Genomic DNA, 23680 nt, shown 5'->3' with positions numbered 1-23680 from the left:
TCCAACTTAGGCCCCCTGCTTTTCTCCCTTGGGCATACGTATATTGCGGCATTTTGGGATTGCCTTTTGGGATTGCTATGCTGATGATACTCAATTGTACATGCCGATAACTGCTGGTAATCTCATCCACATAGAATCTTTAGAAGATTGCCTTGCATCAGTGAGAAGCTGGATGTCTAGTAACTATCTACTTTTAAACTCTGATAAGACTGAAATGATGTTTCTTGGTCCAGTGATACACCAGACCAACTAGCACTTAGCCTAGGTTCGTGTGTCATACATCATACAGACAAAGTGAGGAACCTGGGGTAATTTTTGATCCTACGTTGTCCTTTGACCTCCACATTAGAGCTATTACGAGGACTGCTTTCTTCCATCTGCGAAATACAGCGATGATTCGTCCCATCCTGTCTATGGCTGATGCTGAGACCCTGATTCATGCACTTGTCTCTTCTAGATTGGATTATTGCAATGTTCTATTTTCTGGGTTACCGCAGTCCAGCATTAGGGATCTCCAATTGGTTCAAAATGCTGCTGCCAGAGTTTTAACACAAAGCAGAAAGTTTGACCACATTACACCCATTTTGGCATCGCTTCACTGGCTTCCTGTCTCTGTGAGATCAGATTTTAAGGTTCTGCTACTGGTCTATAAAACTGTTCACGGACTGGCCCCTCCCTACCTAGCTGATCTAATTAAACCTTACGTACCGGCCCGGGCTTTGCGTTCATGGAATGTAGGATTACTTTGTGTCCTTAGGGTGAATAAAAAGTCTGCGGGTCATAGAGCTTTCTCTTATCGTGCCCTTGTTCTGTGGAATGATCTCCCTGCATCAATAAAGCAGTCAAATTCTGTGGAGACTTTCAAGTCTAGGCTTAAGATGCACTTGTTTTCTCTGTGTTATGGCTAGCATATTGCGTTACTATGCTTTTTATTTTTATTTATTTATTTTTTTACTCTTTTATTGTGCCTTTTAATCTTTTAATTCATTTTATCTTGGTTTTTTAATTGTTTTGTGTGAAGTACCTTGAGGCGACACTTGTGAATTGGAGCTATATAAAATGAATAAATTGAATTGAAACTGAAATTGAAATTATTAATTCCGACCGGACTCTATCTTTCTAACTTGACTCGGCAGAGAGCGGCACAGCATTTGGAGCTGTGCGAACAGATGAAGGACGAGTCTCGTTTCTTGCCTGCAACAAGACAAGAGTCCAAATTAGTGACTTTAATCTGCACAAAGGTGACTCATGATTGTCATCTATAAATGGCTTTGAGAGGGGTTAAGAAGCGGACTTTCTGCTTCTGAAAAGCAGCAAAAAAGAGAATCAACGAAGCAGCGGATCAGAGCACTGCTTTGTTGGTTCAAGCTTCAAAGTGGAGCCATTACAGAAGCGGCTGATTGTAGACCAGTTGCAAGGTCTGCAATCAACGTAGAGAAACGATCATTTTCCCGACAAACACCCTTAAAAACAATGGCCCCTCTGAAGGACCGATAAAGGAATCGTTAAGCAAAAAGACTATCGATGTCAGTGGATCGAATAATTTCTTAACAATTCTCAAAAAGAACCAGTTCTTGATACCGAACCCTACTCGTTACACCTTGTATTTACCCTGTTCACTTCCTCTCTGCTAGATTGTTGTTCTTTTTGCCTTCGCTTCCAGCCTTCTTCAAAGTTCTTGTTTTGATTGTCCTGCTGTATCTTTTTAACTTCCTGCCTGCTTCCTCAACCCCGCCTTAGCCTGACGTTTTTGATACTGTTGCTTATTCTGGACTGCCTACCTGTGTACCGATCTTCACAAGTATATTCACTAAAGCCTTTTAAATGTCAAACTCTGGTGTCTGTGTCCAGCAATTGTGTCCAGTCGTTTCCGGGTTCAGATTCTGATGCCTTTACATTGAAGGTGATTCTGCACATGCCAGAAACTGCAGGTGCTCTGTTTGGCAGAGCAAAAAGCAATAAGTAAAGAATTATTCTCAAACCACTTTCACTTTACCATCTTACTTGTTATTAAAATAATTGCGTTGGAGAACTTATGGGGTGTAACACTCACACATACAGCATGTGTGTATCTGTGTAAATATAAAGTGTAAATATAACTTAAATAAGTCACAAGCCCGTGACACTGAAAATTAATGTTAATATTTTGAAGGGACCTGTTTCAGCATTCTTCAATGGAAGCAAGTCAAGTAAACCATCAGAACATTTGATCAGTATCAATCATACAGCTCTCAGATGGCTCACCTGGATAACAGTTTGTCATTATTTTCCTTCAGCAAGTCTCTTTCCTGCTCCAATTCCAAAATCCGCTCTTTCACCTGTAAAACACATAACACTGAAGAAGAGATACACCTAACCTGTGGACTTGTGGTAGATAAGAACCACAATGACCACAACATTTATTGCTAAAATGTTAAAATGTTATCAATCATCATACATCAATATTTACAGTGGGGTGCAAAGTGTCTATACATAGTGTAACTTAAAAACAACTTAATAAATAAGTAAGCAAGCAAGCAAGTAAATTAATAAAATAAATTCTGTTTTTTCTACACCCTTGGTTCCCAGCCTGGAGTCACAGCAGACACAACCATCCTGGGGGGCGGGTTTGTCAAAATTAGAAATGCAGAAATTTTAAAAAGTCATAATAGCATAGTATTTATTAAAATGTGTGTAACCTCTATATCACCCGCAAAAAAATGTGCAACCTGATCTACTAACAGTGCACACTGAGGACTGCATATTTGAAATGATCAAAATAAGATGTATTGTCCATTTATTACATTTATCTTAATGTGATTTATATATATATATATATATATATATATATATATATATATATATATATATATACACACACACACACATACATTCTATTTCTACCTCATTTTCTTATTCTATTGTTCTGTTACAAGTATTATTATTGCTTATCCTTGCACACGCTGTTTGATGAACATTTTCCTCTACTTGCACCCATTGTGTGTTTTTTAAGAGCTGACGTAACATGTGAATTTCTCCTCTGTGAGATCAATAAAGTTTTATCTTATATTATCTGAAAAGCTAAGCCGATAGCAAAAACATTAGCTCTGATAATTATCTGCTGTCGGATTAGCTGAACTATGCCCACCACTGGTGGTAAGGAGTTATAGGGAACAAGTTAGACACATGGCAGGGTTGTAATCAAGATGAAATATGGACTTGAAAGAGGCACATTTTTCCATTTGGACCACATATCCACTGAGTTCATCAAAATTATCAGGACACAGTGTGGTCTTCATAGTCTTCATCTGAGTGTGAATGAATGACACACACACCATTCTCAAAAGAGGCATAGGCTTCTGTGGGAATGACTGGAGAAACTGTGGGCTGTGCAACTTCCATAATGTTTCATGGTGGAGCGGCACAGACAAGGATTTCAACCAAAAAACAAACAAATCCAATCTAGGGTTGTATCTTACCATGTATCTTTTCACAAACTACACAAATTTTCAAGTCTACTTTATTAAGAAAATCCTTTTGGGGAGGCCTTGTTGGGGAAAGTGTAGTGACACGGACCCACAACAGGGGGCGCAAATGAACGGTCAATAGATGAGCCAAAAGGTAACAATTTTAATGTTGTGAATGTGCACAACGATTATACAGACAATCACAGAATCGGATAGCAGTCAATACACCAAGGTGACGTGTGGGCAGGCTCGAGGATAGAAGATGTCTGTCCTGAGAAGAGCCAGAACCACACGATTTCCACTGCCACAGAACCCGGAGAATACTGGAGCTGCCAAGTCTCGAATTCCCAGGTGATCACCGTCCCCGACTGTCGGATCTGGTACTGCTGGCGAGGAGCACAAACAGTGAGATGTGGGTATGTGCACACCCAGTAACAAAAACAGTCAGAAGGTGGAAAGTCACCTCCACCTCTAATCACACACTCGTGCAGCTCCTGTCTAACCACTTATCTGGTTTGGGTGTGAAGCGAAGCCGTCGCTGTTCACACCAAACGCCAATCCACAGATAATGAAACGCCACAGGAATACGGCTGCAAAGAAGTTCAGGTTATTATTCAATGATTTAGGTCAGCAGAGAAAAGTACCTTCACAGGTAGATGATATCTCGGCAGCGAGGTGGAGATGACATCCGGCTTTTATGGAGTGATGAAATGAAGATGGGTGACAGCTGTCATGAGTTGATGTGTGACAGCTGTCACTCCCGGTTGTGTCCGTGCGGCAGAGCCCTCTCGTGCCTGAAGCCCGCACTTCAGGCAGGGCGCCCTCTGGTGGTGGGCCAGCAGTACCTCCTCTTCTGGCGGCCCACACAACAGGCCTGGAGGATTGGAGGTAGCTTGTGTCCAGAAAGTCATCATCAGACAGGCAGCTCACCAAGATGTCTTTGAGCAATGTCCTTAATCCCCAAGTTGCTCCTGGTGTCAAATCAAATCAAATGAAATCAATTTTATTTATATAGCGCCAAATCACAACAAACAGTTGCACCAAGGCACTTTATATTGTAAGGCAAAGCCATACAATAATTACGGAAAAACCCCAACGGTCAAAACGATCCCCTGTGAGCAAGCGCTTGGCGACAGTGGGAAGGAAAAACTCCCTTTTAGCAGGAAGAAACCTCCAGCAGAACCAGGCTCAGGGAGGGGCAGTCTTCTGCTGGGACTGGTTGGGGCTGAGGGAGAGAACGAGGAAAAAGACATGCTGTGGAGGGGAGCAGAGATCAATCACTAATGATTAAATGCAGAGTGGTGCATACAGAGCAAAAAGAGAAAGAAACACTCAGTGCATCATGGGAACCCCCCAGCAGTCTAAGTCTATAGCAGCATAACTAAGGGATGGTTCAGGGTCACCTGATCCAGCCCTAACTATAAGCTTTAGCAAAAAGGAAAGTTTTAAGCCTAATCTTAAAAGTAGAGAGGGTGTCTGTCTCCCTGATCTGAATTGGGAGCTGGTTCCAGAGGAGAGGAGCCTGAAACCTGAAGGCTCTGCCTCCCATTCTACTCTTACAAACCCTAGGAACTACAAGTAAGCCTGCAGTCTGAGAGCGAAGTGTTCTATTGGGGTGATATGGTACTATGAGGTCCCTAAGATAAGATGGGACCTGATTATTCAAAACCTTATAAGTAAGAAGAAGAATTTTAAATTCTATTCTAGAATTAACAGGAAGCCAATGAAGAGAGGCCAATATGGGTGAGATATGCTCTCTCCTTCTAGTCCCTGTCAGTACTCTAGCTGCAGCATTTTGAATTAACTGAAGGCTTTTCAGGGAACTTTTAGGACACCTGATAATAATGAATTACAATAGTCCAGCCTAGAGGAAATAAATGCATGAATTAGTTTTTCAGCATCACTCTGAGACAAGACCTTTCTAATTTTAGAGATATTGCGCAAATGCAAAAAAGCAGTCCTACATATTTGTTTAATATGCGCAATGAATGACATATCCTGATCAAAAATTCTCCAAGATTTCTCACAGTATTACTAGAGGTCAGGGTAATGCCATCCAGAGTAAGGATCTGGTTAGACACCATGTTTCTAAGATTTGTGGGGCCAAGTACAATAACTTCAGTTTTATCTGAGTTTAAAAGCAGGAAATTAGAGGTCATCCATGTCTTTATGTCTGTAAGACAATCCTGCAGTTTAGCTAATTGGTGTGTGTCCTCTGGCTTCATGGATAGATAAAGCTGGGTATCATCTGCGTAACAATGAACATTTAAGCAATGCTGTCTTGTTGTGTGGGCCGCCAGAAGAGGAGGTACTGCTGGCCCACCACCAGTGGGCGCCCTGCCTGAAGTGCTGGCTTCAGGCACGAGAGGGCGCTGCCGCCACGGACACAGCCGGGGATGACAGCTGTCACTCATTATCTCTTGACAGCTGTCACCCATCTACTCAACATCATCTCACTCCATAAAGACCAGACGTCATCTCCACCTCGTTGCCGAGATATCGTACTTCGTTGGAGGTAATATCCTCAGCCGTTTGTGTTACAATATAATCTGTATATTGTGAGTGTTTGCAGGAGTACCGGTCCCTCTTTCTGTGGAGGCTGAGTGAGTGCAGGACGGCACTCTTTTCCCCTGAGGAATCACTGAGGTACTCTGCAACATACTGAGTGAGAGGTGGAGGTGGCATTCCCACCGTTGTTGTTACTGGGTGTACACAGACCCACACTTGACTGTCTTTGTTCTCGCCAGCAGTACCAGATCCGACAGTCGGGGACGGTGATCACCTGGGAATTCGGGACTTGGCGGCTCCAGTATTCACCAGGTTCGGTGGCGGCGGAAATCGTGTGGTTCCAGCTCTTCTAAGGACAGACGTCTTCTATCCTCGAGCCTGCCCACACGTCACCTTTGTGGATTGACTGTAATCATATTCTGAGATTGTCTGTATGTTCGTTGTGCACCTTCACAACATTAAATTGTTAATTTTTGGCTCATCTATTGATCGTTCATTTGCGCCCCCTGTTGTGGGTCCGTGTCACTACACTTTCACAACACTGTCTAATAATACTGCCTAAGGGAAACATGTATAAAGTGAATAAAATTGGTCCTAGTACAGAACCTTGTGGAACTCCATAATTAACCTTAGTCTGTGAAGAAGATTCCCCATTTACATGAACGAATTGTAAGCTATTACAACCCCTGGCAATAATTATGGAATCACCGGCCTCGGAGGATGTTCATTCAGTTGTTTAATTTTGTAGAAAAAAAGCAGATCACAGACATGACACAAAACTAAAGTCATTTCAAATGGCAACTTTCTGGCTTTAAGAAACACTATAAGAAATCAGGAAAAATAATTATGGCAGTCAGTAACGGTTACTTTTTTAGACCAAGCAGAGGGAAAAAAATATGGACTCACTCAATTCTGACGAATAAATTATGGAATCACCCTGTAAATTTTCATCCCCAAAACTAACACCTGCATCAAATCAGATCTGCTCGTTAGTCTGCATCTAAAAAGGAGTGATCACACCTTGGAGAGCTGTTGCACCAAGTGGACTGACATGAGTCATGGCTCCACCATGAGAGATGTCAATTGAAACAAAGGAGAGGATTATCAAACTCTTAAAAGAGGGTAAATCATCACGCAATGTTGCAAAAGATGTTGGTTGTTCACAGTCAGCTGTGTCTAAACTCTGGACCAAATACAAACAACATGGGAAGGTTGTTAAAGGCAAACATACTGGTAGACCAAGAAAGACATCAAAGCATCAACACAGAAAACTTAAAGCAATATGTCTCAAAAATCGAAAATGCACAACAAAACAAATGAGGAACGAATGGGAGGAAACTGGAGTCAGTGTCTGTGACCGAATTGTAAGAATCCGCCTAAAGGAAATGGGATTTACATACAGAAAAGCTAAACGAAAGCCATCATTAACACCTAAACAGAAAAAAACAAGGTTACAATGGGCTAAGGAAAAGCATTCGTGGACTGTGGATGACTGGATGAAAGTCATATTCAGTGATGAATCTCGAATCTGCATTGGGCAAGGTGATGATGCTGGAACTTTTGTTTGGTGCCGTTCCAATGAGATTTATAAAGATGACTGCCTGAAGAGAACATGTAAATTTCCACAGTCACTGATGATATGGGGCTGCATGTCAGGTAAAGGCACTGGGGAGATGGCTGTCATTACATCATCGATAAATGCACAAGTTTACATTGATAATTTAGACACTTTTCTTATCCCATCAATTGAAAGGATGTTTGGGGATGATGAAATCATTTTTCAAGATGATAATGCATCTTGCCATAGAGCAAAAACTGTGAAAACATTCCTTGCGAAAAGACACATAGGGTCAATGTCATGGCCTGAAAATAGTCCAGATCTTAATCCAATTGAAAATCTTTGGTGGAAGTTGAAGAAAATGGTCCATGACAAGGCTCCAACCTGCAAAGCTGATCTGGCAACAGCAATCAGAGAAAGTTGGAGCCAGATTGATGAAGAGTACTGTTTGTCACTCATTAAGTCCATGCCTCAGAGACTGCAAGCTGTTATAAAAGCTAGAGGTGGTGCAACAAAATACTAGTGATGTGTTGGAGCGTTCTTTTGTTTTTCATGATTCCATAATTTATTCCTCAGAATTGAGTGAGTCCATATTTTTTTTCCCTCTGCTTGGTCTAAAAAAGTAACTGTTACTGACTGCCACAATTTTTTTCCTGATTTCTTATAGTGTTTCTTAAAGCCAGAAAGTTGCCATTTGAAATGACTTTAGTTTTGTGTCACGTCTGTGATCTGCATTTTTTCTACAAAATTAAACAACTGAATGAACATCCTCCGAGGCCGGTGATTCCATAATTTTTACCAGGGGTTGTAGGTAAACATGATTCAAACCACCGCAGCGCAGTGCCTTTAATACCTATGGCATGCTCTAATCTCTGTAATAAAATTTTATGGTCAACAGTATCAAAAGCTGCACTGAGGTCTAACAGGACAAGCACAGAGATGAGTCCACTGTCTGAGGCCATAAGAAGATCATTTGTAACCTTCACTAATGCTGTTTCTGTACTATGATGAATTCTAAACCCTGACTGAAACTCTTCAAATAGACCATTCCTCTGCAGATGATCAGTTAGCTGTTTTACAACTACCCTTTCAAGAATTTCTGAGAGAAAAGGAAGGTTGGAGATTGGCCTATAATTAGCTAAGATAGCTGGGTCAAGTGATGGCTTATTAAGTAATGGTTTAATTACTGCCACCTTAAAAGCCAGTGGTACATAGCCAACTAATGAAGATAGATTGATCATATTTAAGATCGAAGCATTAATTAATGGTAGGGCTTCCAACTACATCTGGTGTGTAGTTGAGCACCTTGTGCAATGGAGGCCAGCAGGAATCTCTGTGCATGTGGTAGTAAACCTTACTACCCAACAGCTAATGGACTCTCTGGCGACAACAGCCACAGCCCGAGTTTAGCCTTCTGGTCAGAGCATCCGCCTCCCGTGTCGAAGATCACAAGTTTGCATCCCGAGTGGAGGGACAGCAAAGTGAGAGTACATACACAACGCAGAGGTTAAAGTGGCATGGTGGCACACTGATGTAAGTGTGCGAGCACATGGTGTGTGTGAATGGGTGAATGTGAGGCATCATTGGGCAGTACAGTGGATTAGTGGTTAGCACTGTTGCCTCACAGCAAAAAGGTCATGGGATCGATTCCCACCTGTGGCCTTTCTGTGTGGAGTTTGCATGTTCTCCCTGTGTTTGTGCAGCTTCCTCCTACATCTAAAGACATACAGGTTAGGTGAATTGGAATTTTTATAATTGTCCAGCTCTCCCATATATAAGAGATCTCAATCACAATGGAACTAGCCTGGTTAAATAAAGGTTAAATAAAATTGTAAAGTACACTGAGTGTCTGTTTCAGATGGAAAAGCGCTATGGAAATGCAGCCCACTGAAAACAAGCCAGTCTTCTTAACAATGGAAACTTTTCCACAGTACTGTACACTGAACTGGCACTGCCTGATTCTATGATTAACTGTGAGTTTAGTTCATGCTGCAGTCAGACAGCAGCAGTTACCTGTTCCATGTTTCTTTTCAATATGGCTGAGCTCTGCAGCTGGTTCCCCAAATCCACATTCTTCATTCTCTCCTCTTTCAGCTGATTCCACAGCTCATCCACTTTCGCCATGGCAGCATTGCGACTTGCAGTCAGCTTCTTCTGACTCTAAAATGACAAATATTTTGGGACTAAATTTTATATTTTTCATCCAAAAATATAATTAAGTGTAAATATAACTTAAATAAGTAACAAGCCCATGACACTGAAAATGAATGTTAATATTTTGAAGGGACCAGTTTTCTTGGTCTGATGATACCTTGGTACTTTCATAGACCCTGATGCTACATTAGCGTTATTTTTAGACCTTTAGGCCATTTTAAATCCTACAAGGTGGTGTTCTTTATAAAGTAAACTTGTGGGCTAGTTCTGGCAGACAACGCCAGTTGCGTGCGACAGATACAATAATAGGCCTCATTCATATAATTACCACATACCTCCCACTAAAACACATTGTTTACATGATTCTCTAAAACACTCCCTCTGAATTGGGTGGGCTATTTAAGATGCAACAATTTCCCAGCTTCCCTTCTGCATGTCAAGGTTGCCAGCTGCCACGTCAGTGCTTTGGCTTCCCCCCACCTTCACCTCAGCATCCAACAGTGGGCTCTGATCGGAGGAGAAAATCTGCATGTCTATCACAGAGCTGTATATGAGTACTAGAGTCCGCAGTCACACTGAGACATGTCCCGGCAAGGAAGCGTAGTTGCAATTTTAAAGCCAGTTAACTCAGTGGTCAGCGTGCACAGACACTCAGAGAATTTCATCAAGAAACGGCTGGAAAATGCCGGAAAACTACATGTTGGCAATGCCACAACTGGAGGAAGAAGGGAGACAACATTTCCTTCCATAAGTAAGTAGTTTTGGTTATTCTTGTTACTTTTTCTGTGACTTTTGTGCAATAAACTGGTGTATCTTGCAGTGTTATGCCTGTGCAATGCATGAATATGAAGTTGTATACTATGTATATATGATATTGCCTGGCAGTGCCTGGAATAAAATGTGACTCATGAATTATCATCTGCAAAATAATTGATTATTGGATTTTTACTGTAACTTTTGATAGGCCTGTACCCAATCTGAGGATTTAGAAACCACCTGGAATGGAACATTACTCAAAGCTGAATTAATTCATTACGATACAAAAATGAATTCACCATGTGGAACTAATTCATGCATCCTGTGTGTCCTGCTTGGATTGTGTGTATCGCAATATTGTGCCTTGTTATGTCTACAGAATTTGGAAGCTGGAACATATCAGATCTGTGTAAACCTTCAACACTAAAGCCACCTTGACACTTGCACGAATTTGATCCCCGCACTACTGCACCATTTGTCAATGCAACCTGCTTTTGTCCCACTTGATGCCACATTACATGAAAATCAAATAAAATAACGCATTTGCTCTTAGAACGTAGCTGATGAAATCATTTCTGATTGCGCCCAGAATCACAGAGAAATTATCTCCAATGACATGCAGGTTAGATGAAATGGAAACTTTATAATTGTACCAGGTCTCCCTTGTAAAAGAGATCTCGATCTCAATGGGACTAACTTGGTTAAATAAAGGTTAAATTAAATTTAAAATTACAGCTGCATTGTCTTGTGCGTGTCGTGCGGCAGAGAACACATTTGGAATTGTCTCAAAGGTATATTGTAATGGATTGGTAAAACAGTTGCATTTTCATTCCTTCTTTTGAGTTAGATAATTTATTTGTAAAATTATCTTTATAATAGATGTAATATCTTGTCATAATCGCAGCGCATCTGAATGATTATGATGAGATGTTACACATGCGTGCACAAACACACACCAATTGCCTGTTAGGCACAGCCCAGACGTTCCATGTCCACCCTGTGGGCTCATCACCTGCATAGGGAACCATTGGGGTTGGGTGCGTTGTTCCATGGGTGGCAGTGAAAGTCGAAGGCCTCGATGGACCAAACCTGGGAAGCAGAGGCTATCTCTGGGGGCATGGAACATCATCTCGCTGTTTGCTGACACTATTTTTTGTAATTACAAGCTTTTGTGAGTATTTAGGGTATACCTGTGTGGTAGCATGTGCACTGTGTCAAATGGACAGCAGATATACTCAACAAAAATATAAACGCAACACTTTTGGTTTTGCTCCCATTTTGTATGAGATGAACTCAAAGATCTAAAACTTTTTCCACATATACAATATTACCATTTCTCTCAAATATTGTTCACAAACCAGTCTAAATCTGTGATAGTGAGCACTTCTCCTTTGTTGAGATAATCCATCCCACCTCACAGGTGTGCCATACCAAGATGCTGATTAGACACCATGATTAGTGCACAGGTGTGCCTTAGACTGCCCACAATAAAAGGCCACTCTGAAAGGTGCAGTTTTATCACACAGCACAATGCCACAGATATCGCAAGATTTGAAGGAGCGTGCAATTGGCATGCTGACAGCAGGAATGTCAACCAGAACTGTTGCTCGTGTATTGAATGTTCATTTCTCTACCATAAGCCGTCTCCAAAGGTGTTTCAGAGAATTTGGCAGTACATCCAACCCGCCTCACAACCGCAGACCACGTGTAACCACACCAGCCCAGGACCTCCACATCCAGCATGTTCACCTCCAGATCATCTGAGACCAGCCACTCGGACAGCTGCTGGAACAATCGGTTTGCATAACCAAAGAACTTCTGCACAAACTGTCAGAAACTGTCTCAGGGAAGCTCATCTGCATGCTCGTCTTCCTCATCGGGGTCTCCACCTGACTCCAGTTCGTCGTCGTAACCGATCTGAGTGGGCAAATGCTCACATTCGCTGCCGTTTGGCATATTGGAGAGGTGTTCTCTTCACGGATGATGCGAAGGAGATGTGTTGCACTGCATGAGGCAAATGGTGGTCACACCAGATACTGACTGGTATCCCCCCCCAATAAAACAAAACTGCACCTTTCAGAGTGGCCTTTTATTGTGGACAGTCTAAGGCACACCTGTGCACTAATCATGGTGTCTAATCAGCATCTTGGTATGGCACACCTGTGAGGTGGGATGGATTATCTCAGCAAAGGAGAAGTCCTCACTATCACAGATTTAGACTGGTTTGTGAACAGTATTTGAGGGAAATGGTAATATTGTGTATGTGGAAAAAGTTTTAGATCGTTGAGTTAATCTCATACAAAATGGGAGCAAAACCAAAAGTGTTGCGTTTATATTTTTGTTGAGTATATGTATAATACATTACAAATGATCGGTATGTCTAAAAACACTTTTATTTGCTTGTTCCCAGAAATGTATCATTAATGATGCAGCTGGTGGTGAATGCCTACACTGGATTTGCTTCTTGCCTTGGAAGAAAAGGCTGCAAAAAAGGTTCTCACCTCCTGTAGCTGCAGGTATTGCCCCTCGAGCTCTGTTATGGCATTGGCTCTGTCCTGCAGCTGCTTCTGTAGTTTAATCATCGCCACATTGTTGCTGACGTGTGAGCTGGGAAAGCAACAACAACACAACACTCTGTGAGGACCTTTAACACCACTGTTACAGACCAGACAGTGAACCCTACAAGTATTGGAATGACGAGTTCCTTTGTTTTTTGTTGTACACTGAAGACATTTAGGTTGAACATTAAACTAAGGAGGGACTCCGTAAGAAGACAGTTTAAAATGTTAGCTTTTGTTTCCTGGTATTTACATCTAGATGTGTTTGTCTGTCTCTATGTGGCCCTGAGATACAGACAGTAGTGTTCAGAATAATAGTAGTGCTATGTGACTAAAAAGATTAATCCAGGGGTTAATGGCGAATGGCAGTAATTCCCAGAACCCTTCCGGACGACCAGTGAATCTGAATGTTTCAACCTCTTAGCAGTAAACGAAAGTTTTCCATGCTAGAAATAAGGTCTACACAACGTGGGCTTAATAAAAAGCGTGACCGACGCAATGAAGCACATTTGACACATTACTACATAAACTGAGTTAATCAAACTGAGTTGAACTGAAATGGGAGAAATGTGGGGTGAATGTAATCGCAAAGTTATTACAAACAACATCCTTATAAACTTACTTGTATGCTTTTGTCAGCTGATCAGTGCAGTGTGACAGAGAACTACGGGGGCCAGTGATGAACACATTTAAGCAGGGGTGTAAGCAGCTCTCAATTGAATGGAGTCAGAGCTCCAACTACTGGACAAACAGTGTAAGGACATTTTACATTGCCGACACAAACATTATTTCAGTAACTGTTCTGTTTATGAGAAATTATCGGCGTTCTATCGGCAAAATTTCGGCCGATAGTGAGTACTTTGGAAAGGGCTTATGTCGGCCGATAATATCAGCTGGCCGATATATCGGTTGGGCTCTAATCATGATGCTTGCACCACCATGCTTCACTGTCTTAATGACTTCACTGTGAACTGTGGCTTGAATTCAGAGTTTGCGGGTCGTCTCACAAACTGTCTGCGGCCCTTGGACCCAAAAAGAACAATTTTACTCTCATCAGTCCACAAAATATTTCTCCATTTCTCTTTAGGCCAGTTGATGTGTTCTTTGGCAAATTGTAACCTCTTTTGCACGTCTTTTATTTAACAGAGGGACTTTGCGGGGGATTCTTGCAAATAAATTAGCTTCACACAGGTGTCTTCTAACTGTCACAGCGCTTACAGGTAACTCCAGACTATCTTTGATCATCCTGGAGCTGATCAATGGGTGAGCCTTTGCCGTTCTGGTTATTCTTCTATCCATTTTGATGATTGTTTTCCATTTTCTTCCATGCGTCTCTGGTTTTTTGTCCACTTTAAAGCATTGGAGATCATTGTAGATGAACAGCCTATAATTTTTTGCACCTGCGTACAAGTTTTTCCCTCTCCAATCAACTTTTTAATCAAACTACGTTGTTCTTCTGAACAATGTCTAGAACGTCCCATTTTCCTCAGGCTTTCAAAGAGAAAAGCATGTTCAACAGGTCTGGCTTCATCCTTACTTAGGGGACACCTGATTCATACCTGTTTGTTCCACAAAATTGACGAACTCACTGACTGAATGCCACACTACTATTATTGTGAACACCCCCTTTTCTACTTTTTTTTTTACTAATAGTCCAATTTCATAGCCTTAAGAGTGTGCATATCATGAATGCTTGGTCTTGTTGGATTTGTGAGGATCTACTGAATCTACTGGTACCTTGTTTCCCATGTAACAATAAGAAATATACTCAAAACCTGGATTAATCTTTTTAGTTACATAGCACTACTATTATTCTGAACACTACTGTACGTCCTGTCTAGGGTGTACCTCACCTCTTGGCCTGTAACTGTGTATTATATCATTCTTGATACATGAAAATTCAGTAAGGTATGTCTTCTATAATATATTCCATTTCTAAAGTAGAACTCTACTAGTGTATACTAAGGTATATCTAAATATCTAAAAAAGAAGCGTAAAATAGAAGAGTAGAACAGAGTAGAGTAGAGCCACTTAGGTGCCTGGTTTTGAGAACAAGGGATGGTTGAACATGATGAAGTTCCTCCAGATCCACTTGGATGCATTTCACTGAACAATGGCAAGCAACATGCTCCTGTAGACTCCAGAATTAATTCTGTGGGTGTAATATCCAACAACATCATCAATAAAGATTTGTGAACCTGTTCCAGAAGCAAACATGCAAGCCCAAACAATGTTCTGCAGGTGAGCGTATAAGTTTTGGATCCTAACCCTTATCCACACTTTGGTCTGTCCATCAGTTCAAACTTTTGTGGCTTATCTCTGTATATCATGCTTGGGCTGAAACATGTGTATGTTCTGTGAACATTCTACTGACAAATAAAAGACAATCTATTTTTTCTCATTCCTGACCAAATAACAAACACGGAACACCTTTACTCAGATTAAGTATGGAAAAAAACATTAGAGTCCATAAGTATTCAGACAGTGACAATTGTTGTAATTTTGCCTCTGTACACCACCATATTATATTCAAAATGAAGGAATCAAGATGTGATTGTAAGGCAGACTCACACACAGCCCACATGCACGCAGCCAAGATATCAAAGGAGTGGCTTCAGGACAACTCTGAATATCCTTGAGTGGCCCAGATCTGAATAAGATTGATCAGTTCAGGAGAGATCTGAAAATGGCTGTGCACTGATGCTCCCCATCCAACCTGATGGAGCGTGAGAGGTGGTGCAAAGAGGAATGAGCAAAACTGCCCACAAATAGCTGCGCCAAGCTTGTAGCATCAAATTCAAGAATTCTTGAGGCTGTAATTGCTGCCAAAGGTGCAGCAAAAAAGTACTGAGAAAAGTGTGTGAATACTTATGTACACGTGATCTTTTAGTTTTTTATTTTTAATAAATTTGAAAACATTCAAGTTTTTTTGTTCAAGCGAACAAAGAGCTCTTCTATACCTTTGTGGACCTGGAAAAAGCCTATGACCGAGTCCCGAGGGAGCTGGTATATTGGTGCCTCACAAAATGACAGGTCCCGGAGAAACTGGTACAAATGGTGATGACAACCTACCGTGGGGCAAGAACAGTAGTTAGGACCAAATATGGAAGGACTGAGGAGTTCAACATGGGAGTGGGTCTCCATCAAGGATCGGGACTAAGCCCATTTCTGTTTATTATCATACTGGATGTGATAAGTGAAGAATTTAAAACTGGCTTGCCCTGGGAGCTGCTGTTCGCTGACGATCTGGCCGTAATTGCCGAAAATGAGGTAGAGCTCCAGAGGAGGTGGTTGAAGTGGCAGATCGGTATGGAAAGGATGGGCCTGAAGGTGAACACCGGAAAGACAGAGGTCATGGCAAGCAGCAGGAGAGATGTGAAGGTGAACATCAGAGACAGAAACAACACAACCCTGAAGCAGGTCAGGTAGAGTTTAAGTACCTGGGAGTAACAATACCAGAGAATGGAGGAATCAAATGTACAATCAGAGCAAGAGTGTCAGCAACTTGGGCCAAGTGGAGAGAGTTGTCCGGAGTCATCAACGACAAAAGGATGCCAAGAAGACTGAAGGTCAAATTGTACAACACCATCATAAGACCAGTACTACTGTATGGAGCGGAGGTATGGACCATGGGAAAAAAGGAAGAGAGAATCCTAGAGTCAACTGAGATGAGAATGCTTAGGAGAATCAAGGGAGTGACATTGAGAGATCGAGAGAGGAGTGAAGACATCAGAAGAGAGCTACAAATAAACACCATAAATGAGAAAGTTAGAGAGATACGGTTAAGGTGGTATGGCTATGTAGCCAGGATGGAAGAGGAAAACCCAGTTAAGAAGGTATGGGAAGCAAGCATACCGGGAAGGAGACCCCGAGGACGACCTCGTAAGAGATGGATGGATTGCATCAAGGAAGATATGACCCACTTCGGAGGTAGACCGGAGGAGGCCCAGGACAGGAAAACCTGGAGGACAAAGACCAAGGCAGCCGACCCTGCAAAAGCGGGAATACAGGTTTAGGAAAAGAAGAAGAAGAAGAATTTCAAGTTTGAGAAATCACTATATATGGAGTACAAATGCCATGAAGCTCTCAGTCTGGTTCAGTACACGCAACCACATTAATGGGGAAGACTGCTGATTTGACATTTGTCCAAAATACAGTCATTAATACCCTCCCGATGGACGACAACCCACAGAAGTTCATTGCTGAAAGGGCTGATTGTTGATGGAGGACTGTATCAAAGCATATTCATGGGATGTTGACTAGAAGGGAAAAGTGTAGTATGAAAACACATACAAACAACAGGGATAGCCTTGAGAACTACCATGCATAGCCAATTCAAGAACTTGGGTGAGATTCACAAGGAATGGATTGAGGCTGGAGTCAGTACAACAAGAGCCACTACGCAATACTATGTCCAGGAAATAGGCTACAAGTGTCAAATTCCTAGAGTCGAGGCACTGCTGAACCAGAAACAATGTCAGAAGCATCTTGCCTGGACTAAAGAGAAAAAGAACTGGACCATTGTTCAGTGGTCCAAAGTCCTCTTTTCAGATGAAAGCAAATATTGCATTTCATTTGGGAATCAAGCTCCCAGAGTCTGGTGAAACAGTGGCGAGCCACACAATCCAAGTTGCTTGACATTCAGTGTGAAGATTCCAGTCAGTGAAGATTTGGAGTGCCATAGTTTTAGGCAGAAATTGAACTTTTGGGTGTCCAAAAAAAAAAAAGTAATAATCAGGGTGTCCAAAATTGTTGGTGCTGACCAGCGCTGCACATAGCCAACCCACAGGGAGGGGTCCAGGGGGCCTCCCCCTGAAAACCTTGAAAAAACAGACTCTAGATGATGCATTTTAGTGCATTCTGGAGCACCAAATACTATATTTTGACCTTAGAAACTGATTAGATTTTGCTTCTTTATAGTTATATTTTTTTTTTCTGCCTGACATTATTGTTACTGCAACCTATACCCTTTCCAGCCTTGTTTAAATGTTATCTTTTTTTTCTTTTCAGGTAATGGCTTCTTTTCTTTGTTGATGGTTTCCAACTTTCCATGAACCTGTACCTGTCCCATGCCTGACTCAACTCAGTCCAACTCACCGCATGTGCTTGTTTAAACCCACTGTAGCTGGCACATTGCTTCCTTATGCACCCCTAAACTGTGCACCTATGTAGATTCTGAAACTGTTTCTACTATCTCTGTCTCGCTCTCTCTCAGACAGTTTAGGGGAAATTTCCAGGTAGAAACTAAATTAAGAGCGAGCTCTTGCCGCTGAACCCAAATGGTTTACAGCAGCATACCACTATTAATGTTCCTTTTAAGATTACTACACATGGTACATGACAATCTGAAAAAAGGCAGCTGATGAACATACAGCAATGGAATAATTGTAAAAACACTGCTGATCACACAAGTTCTTTGGCAGAGGTGGTAAAACTAAAACCCTTTGTCAGGCTAGACAAATTATGTTTTTTCTTATGACTTGGGTGACAGAAAGCTTTCAGTGACCAGAAGCATCAGGAGGTTTTACCTCATTTTAGACATTTGTTGCTGCCGGATGCAAAGAAGATTTTCTTCATATTCCGTCTCCTTTTCCCTTAGTTTCTCCTGCAGGAGCTCTATGGCTTGTTCCATCTCCTCCGCATGAGCTCGCTGGACCTCAATCTCATTCTCACTGTCACCAAGTAAATACAATATTTATACCCAGCATGAGCACTATTCATACACACATGGAAATACGATGGGTGCTTTATATATAGGATTTAACATTAAACAAACACATTAACACATAAAGGGTTGCTAAAAACTGACTTTGTACAATATGACCCCTTTATTCAATTCTTATTTGATCAAGAGTTCAACCTGGACTGGTTTCATTTTCAAATTTTGTCATTTAAAGTAACCTGGATGAAAAAAAATTCTACGTTTAATAAATATGTGGCTGTGTGCTGAAGCTCATTTAAGATCATTAAGCTGTTCCTGTGTATTAACAAGCATTTAGTGCAAAAAAATCCACTGTGCTGTCCTCGATATACGTGTTCCATAAACTCTGACAGCCAGCTAAACGCTTTCCGAACATCAACATCATTTATGCATGTCTACGTTGATCACACAACACTGGCTAGGCCAGCAACAAGCTTTCAAATGTGCTAAATTACAGACACAATATCAGCCCCTGAAATTGCTTTTAGCCTTGACAAATTGTGTTGTGTGTGCAAACCTCAACAATTTACATGTTCAACACCCATAATTTTACTCATTGGAGTGGTCATACCCTATAATTGCATATTCATGAGCCAAACATTCCATGGACAAAACACACTATTTTATGTATTGGAAAGATGCATTCCTCTGTTCGCATGGTTAGTCAATCAACATGCAAATTTTTTTGCGGGAGCTATGTTGTTTATGCATTATGTTCTTACACATGCAAACCTTTAGTAAATCAAGTAGTCCATGAGCCAGTCAGCAATTTTGACCTAGTCAGTAGTCAGCTAGGGGTTAATGAAGAATTACACAAAGGTCAAAATTTAAAAATGCTCCAATGATGTTGAAGACCACATTATTATCACATTATTTGTCTGATCACAATGATTCCAAAAAGGTATAGTTTGGACTATCTATGACTGAATGTTCTAGAGTTATGGGGTAAAAAGCAAAAATGGTGACAAAGGTCAGTTTCAGTTTGTACAGGGGTCAAAAGTTAAAGCTGATCCAATTTCATTAAAAAAATGATGCAAATTATTATTTGGGTTAATATGATTCTAAAATGGCAAATGGTAAAAAGGCCAGATGACCGGAGGATTGGTGATGCTGTGGTGTACTCACAGCCTGCAGATCTCTGCTCGTGCATCTTCCAGCAGGTTGTGGCTATACTGAGGGACCAGCCCAGTTGGAGATCTCCTATCTCCTTCCAAATTCCTGGAAACTACTGAAGGCAAAAAAAAAAAAAAAACTATTAGGTATACATCAGAGCACCTTCACTCTATTCAGTGATTATGAAGCACCAAAAAGCCACAGCTCAGTGAAAGTACATATATCCTAGGAAAAAAACTCCTTTGAGTTGAAGCTGTTCACTAGAATAGCACTTGAAGAAAAATACCAATTATCTTTCATAACTGTACTTAAGTATCAAAAGTAATTTCATGACATTAAATGTACTGAAGTTGTGAAATTTTATATCACACCACTTGCTTCCAAAACAGAATGTTGCAGGTTTAAGACCACCCACACCCATTCTCCTTGGAAGGTAGAGTTGTGTCGCAAAGGGCATACGGGGTAAAACTTATACCAAGTCAACATGTGGATCCATTTTGGATCTGCTGTGGTGACCTCAAGCAAAAGAGGAGAAACCAACAGAAATGACTTTATTCTTCTTTACAATTAAATAAAACAAAGCAGCAACAATTTAGAAAAATAAAACCACAGGTGCTGACTGCCAGGCTCGAAACACCTTTTACGCAATTCATCCAATGAACAAAGTGGGCATAGCAGACAGAGATAAAACAAAAACATTTACTGACTGCAGTAAAATCTTCATGTTTTCTCACATGCTCTTGTTAGGGTGTCCCACAGGCAATAACCATCTCACCCTGTCCCCTGAATCTTCCTGTCACTTTGACAACCTGCATGTTCGACTTCACAGCATCAATAAAACTCCTCTCTGACCTTCCTGCTGTCTTTGTGTTTGGTGGCTCCATACAGTAGTTATTGCCAAAAGTATACAGAGGTGGTTATAGAGCCCCCATCAGGTCAGTTCACATCAGTTTTTTCAGAAGTCCACAGTCATCAAACTGACCACGTTTGATTTCAGTATAATAAGTCATTAGTGAGCCATAGCAAATTTAATGAAGAAAGCCACACCCACTCAATGTTGGCAGGCAAGTGAAGCAAAAAGGAAATATCAAAAATGCATTTCTTTTGCCTAGATTAGTTCAAAAATTGCACATGCCACATGTTGTGAAGACTCAGAATAAACTGTAGGAGGTATAGCAAAATATTTGAAATTATTTGAATAATTCAAAATGGCCAAAAGATTTTCAAGGCTGAAAGAGGCGTGGCCTATGATCCAAGGAATCTGGTTAACAAAGAATTTTGATTTTAGGATTTTAGGTTTCAGAATGCACTGCCAAAATTTTATTGAGGTGTATACAGCACCCCATTAAGGTTGGCTCATATATCAGGTTTTCCATACTGATCATGTCTACCAAGTCTGAATTGAAAATTCATGAGCATAGCAGATTTTGCCTGCGATAGACTGTCACCAATGTAGGTGACTGTACAGACACTGTAGAGAGGATATGTTCAGGCCACGTGTACATCTGCTATGAAGCTTATTATTTCTGTTGTGCTCTCTGTGCAGCACACGACAGTGCTGGTCTTCACACACACACACACACACACACACAGCGAGAGTGAGAGCGAGCGAGCGAGAGAGAGAGAGAGAGAGAGAGAGAGAGAGAGAGAGAGAGAGAGAGCAATAACACAGGGAACACCCGAACACCTGAAGAAAGGGAGTGTAAAATGACATTGGAAAGCCAAGACACCAACTGAAATTTATCAGTAATTACAAAGCAAACCTGCCCCTTGTATGTGCAAATTAATATCAGTTGGTTCAGTCCCAACTGATGGCCTATAGAAAGTGTTTAATTTACAAGGTGTCTCAAAGAAATATCTCATGATGGGTAAAAGCAAAGAGCTCTCTTAAGATCTTCGCAACCTTATTGTTGCAAACAAAACAAAACAAAACAAAATAAATAAATAAATAAACTGATGGCATTGGTTACAGAAGGATTTTTAAACTTCTGAATGTTCCAGTGAATTAACAGGGAGCCAATGAAGAGAAGCCAATATGGGTGAAATATGCTCTCTCCTTCTAGTCCCTGTCAGTACTCTAGCTGCAGCATTTTGAATTAACTGAAGGCTTTTCAGGGAACTTTTAGGACAACCTGATAATAATGAATTACAGTAGTCCAGCCTAGAAGAAATAAATGCATGAATTAGCTTTTCAGCATCACTAAGATGTTTCTAAGATTTGTGGGGCCAAGTACAATAACTTCAGTTTTATCTGAATTTAAAAGCAGGAAATTAGAGGTCATCCATGTCTTTATGTCTGAAAGACATTCCTGCAGTTTAACTAATTGGTGTGTGTCCTCTGGCTTCATGGATAGATAAAGCTGGGTATCATCTGCGTAACAATAAAAATTTAAGCAATGCTTTCTAATAATGCTGCCTAAGGAAAGCATGTATAAAGTGAATAAAATCGGTCCTAGCACAGAACCTTGTGGAACTCAATAATTAACCTTAGTCCGTGAAGAAGACACCCCATTTACATGAACAAATTGTAATCTATTAGATAAATATGATTCAAACCACTGCAGCGCAGTGCCTTTATACCTATGGCATGCTCTAATCTCTGTAATTAAATTTTATGGTCAACAGTATCAAAAGCTGCACTGAGGTCTAACAGGACGAGCACAGAGATGAGTCCACTGTCTGAGGCCATAAGAAGATCATCTGTAACCTTCACTAATGCTGTTTCTGTACTATGATGAATTCTGAAACCTGACTGAAACTCTTCAAATAGACCATTCCTCTGCAGATGATCAGTTAGCTGTTTTCCAACTACCCTTTCAAGAATTTTGGGGAGAAAAAAAAGGTTGGAGATTGGCCTATAATTAGCTAAGATAGCTGGATCAAGTGATGGCTGTTTAAGTAATGGTTTAATTACTGCCACCTTAAAAGCCTGTGGTACATAGCCAACTAATAAAGGTAGGTTGATCATATTTAAGATCGAAGCATTAATTAATGGTAGGGCTTCCTTGAGCAGCCTATTAGGAATGGGGTCTAATAGACATGTTGATGGTTTGGAGGAAGTGACTAATGAAGATAACTCAGACAGAACAATCGTAGAGAAAGAGTCTAACCAAATACCAGCATTACTGAAAGTAGCCGAACTGTTGTTGGCTGGGGTGTTTGGCTGGCTTGGTTTTTGTTTTCTGTTTCTCCCACCAGGTGGTATGCATTCAGGACTGAGTGGCTGAGCATCAGGACCTCACCCTGAACACCTGAGGCTTGTTTTCACATGCAGGTCATCAGGACTCACAGCTGTGGTGTATTTTGTCATAATCAGAGATTGCTGCATTTAAACCTTGAATGCACAGTGTGTGATTGCCAGAGACTCGACCTTGTGAGCAGACGTGTGAGATCGACGTCAGGAGAACAATCTCACCATCACGGACGCAGAGACCGCTCCAGGTTTGACGCCACAGTCTGTGAAGGAGGACTGGGTGAGGTCTCACGCTCTTCAGCACACTTCCTGAGGTAATTTGGTTTTGGTGACTTTTATGAAGTAATGACAGTGGATTTGGTGTCCCTCACACCTTGTGTTAGTGAGCTGTCACGTTATGCTAATTGTCTAATCAGCTTCTGCTGCAGTGGAGATTTGAACTGAGTTGTTCCGTGCCTGCAGGGTAAGAAGCTGATGTATAGATTTAAGCCAGGAAGTGTTTGCTGATTGCGTGCACCTTTGAGTTGTGTCTCTCTGTGTGGAGTTGGACTCACCTCATGTTTTCTTTCTTCACAGACTCGGTTTGTCGCGGCCACCTGGGGGGTGTCGGCGGGGTCCCTGGGTCCGAACTGCTGTGGCTCCGGACCGTTTGCGCTGTTAAGAGCGCGCCGTGTTTCCACCTCACCAGACCGC

General features: G+C 41.3%; 1 protein-coding gene across 1 annotated transcript in view; it reads right to left on the bottom strand.

Annotated features, from left to right (window-relative positions):
* LOC117515491 (protein fantom-like) overlaps positions 1–20609 on the bottom strand; it is a 91428-nt gene extending 70819 nt beyond the window's left edge. Inside the window, 6 exon segments of the mRNA XM_034176070.1 lie at positions 2245–2318; positions 9526–9672; positions 12924–13029; positions 18509–18652; positions 19807–19909; positions 20570–20609. Coding sequence (XP_034031961.1) covers positions 2245–2318; positions 9526–9672; positions 12924–13029; positions 18509–18652; positions 19807–19909; positions 20570–20609 — 614 coding nt within the window.
* Positions 20610–23680: the final 3071 nt, after the last annotated feature.

This window comes from Thalassophryne amazonica, chromosome 8 (assembly GCF_902500255.1).
Source record: "Thalassophryne amazonica chromosome 8, fThaAma1.1, whole genome shotgun sequence".
Taxonomy (NCBI): Eukaryota; Metazoa; Chordata; class Actinopteri; order Batrachoidiformes; family Batrachoididae; genus Thalassophryne; species Thalassophryne amazonica.
This window is presented reverse-complemented; position numbering and strand designations above follow the sequence as displayed.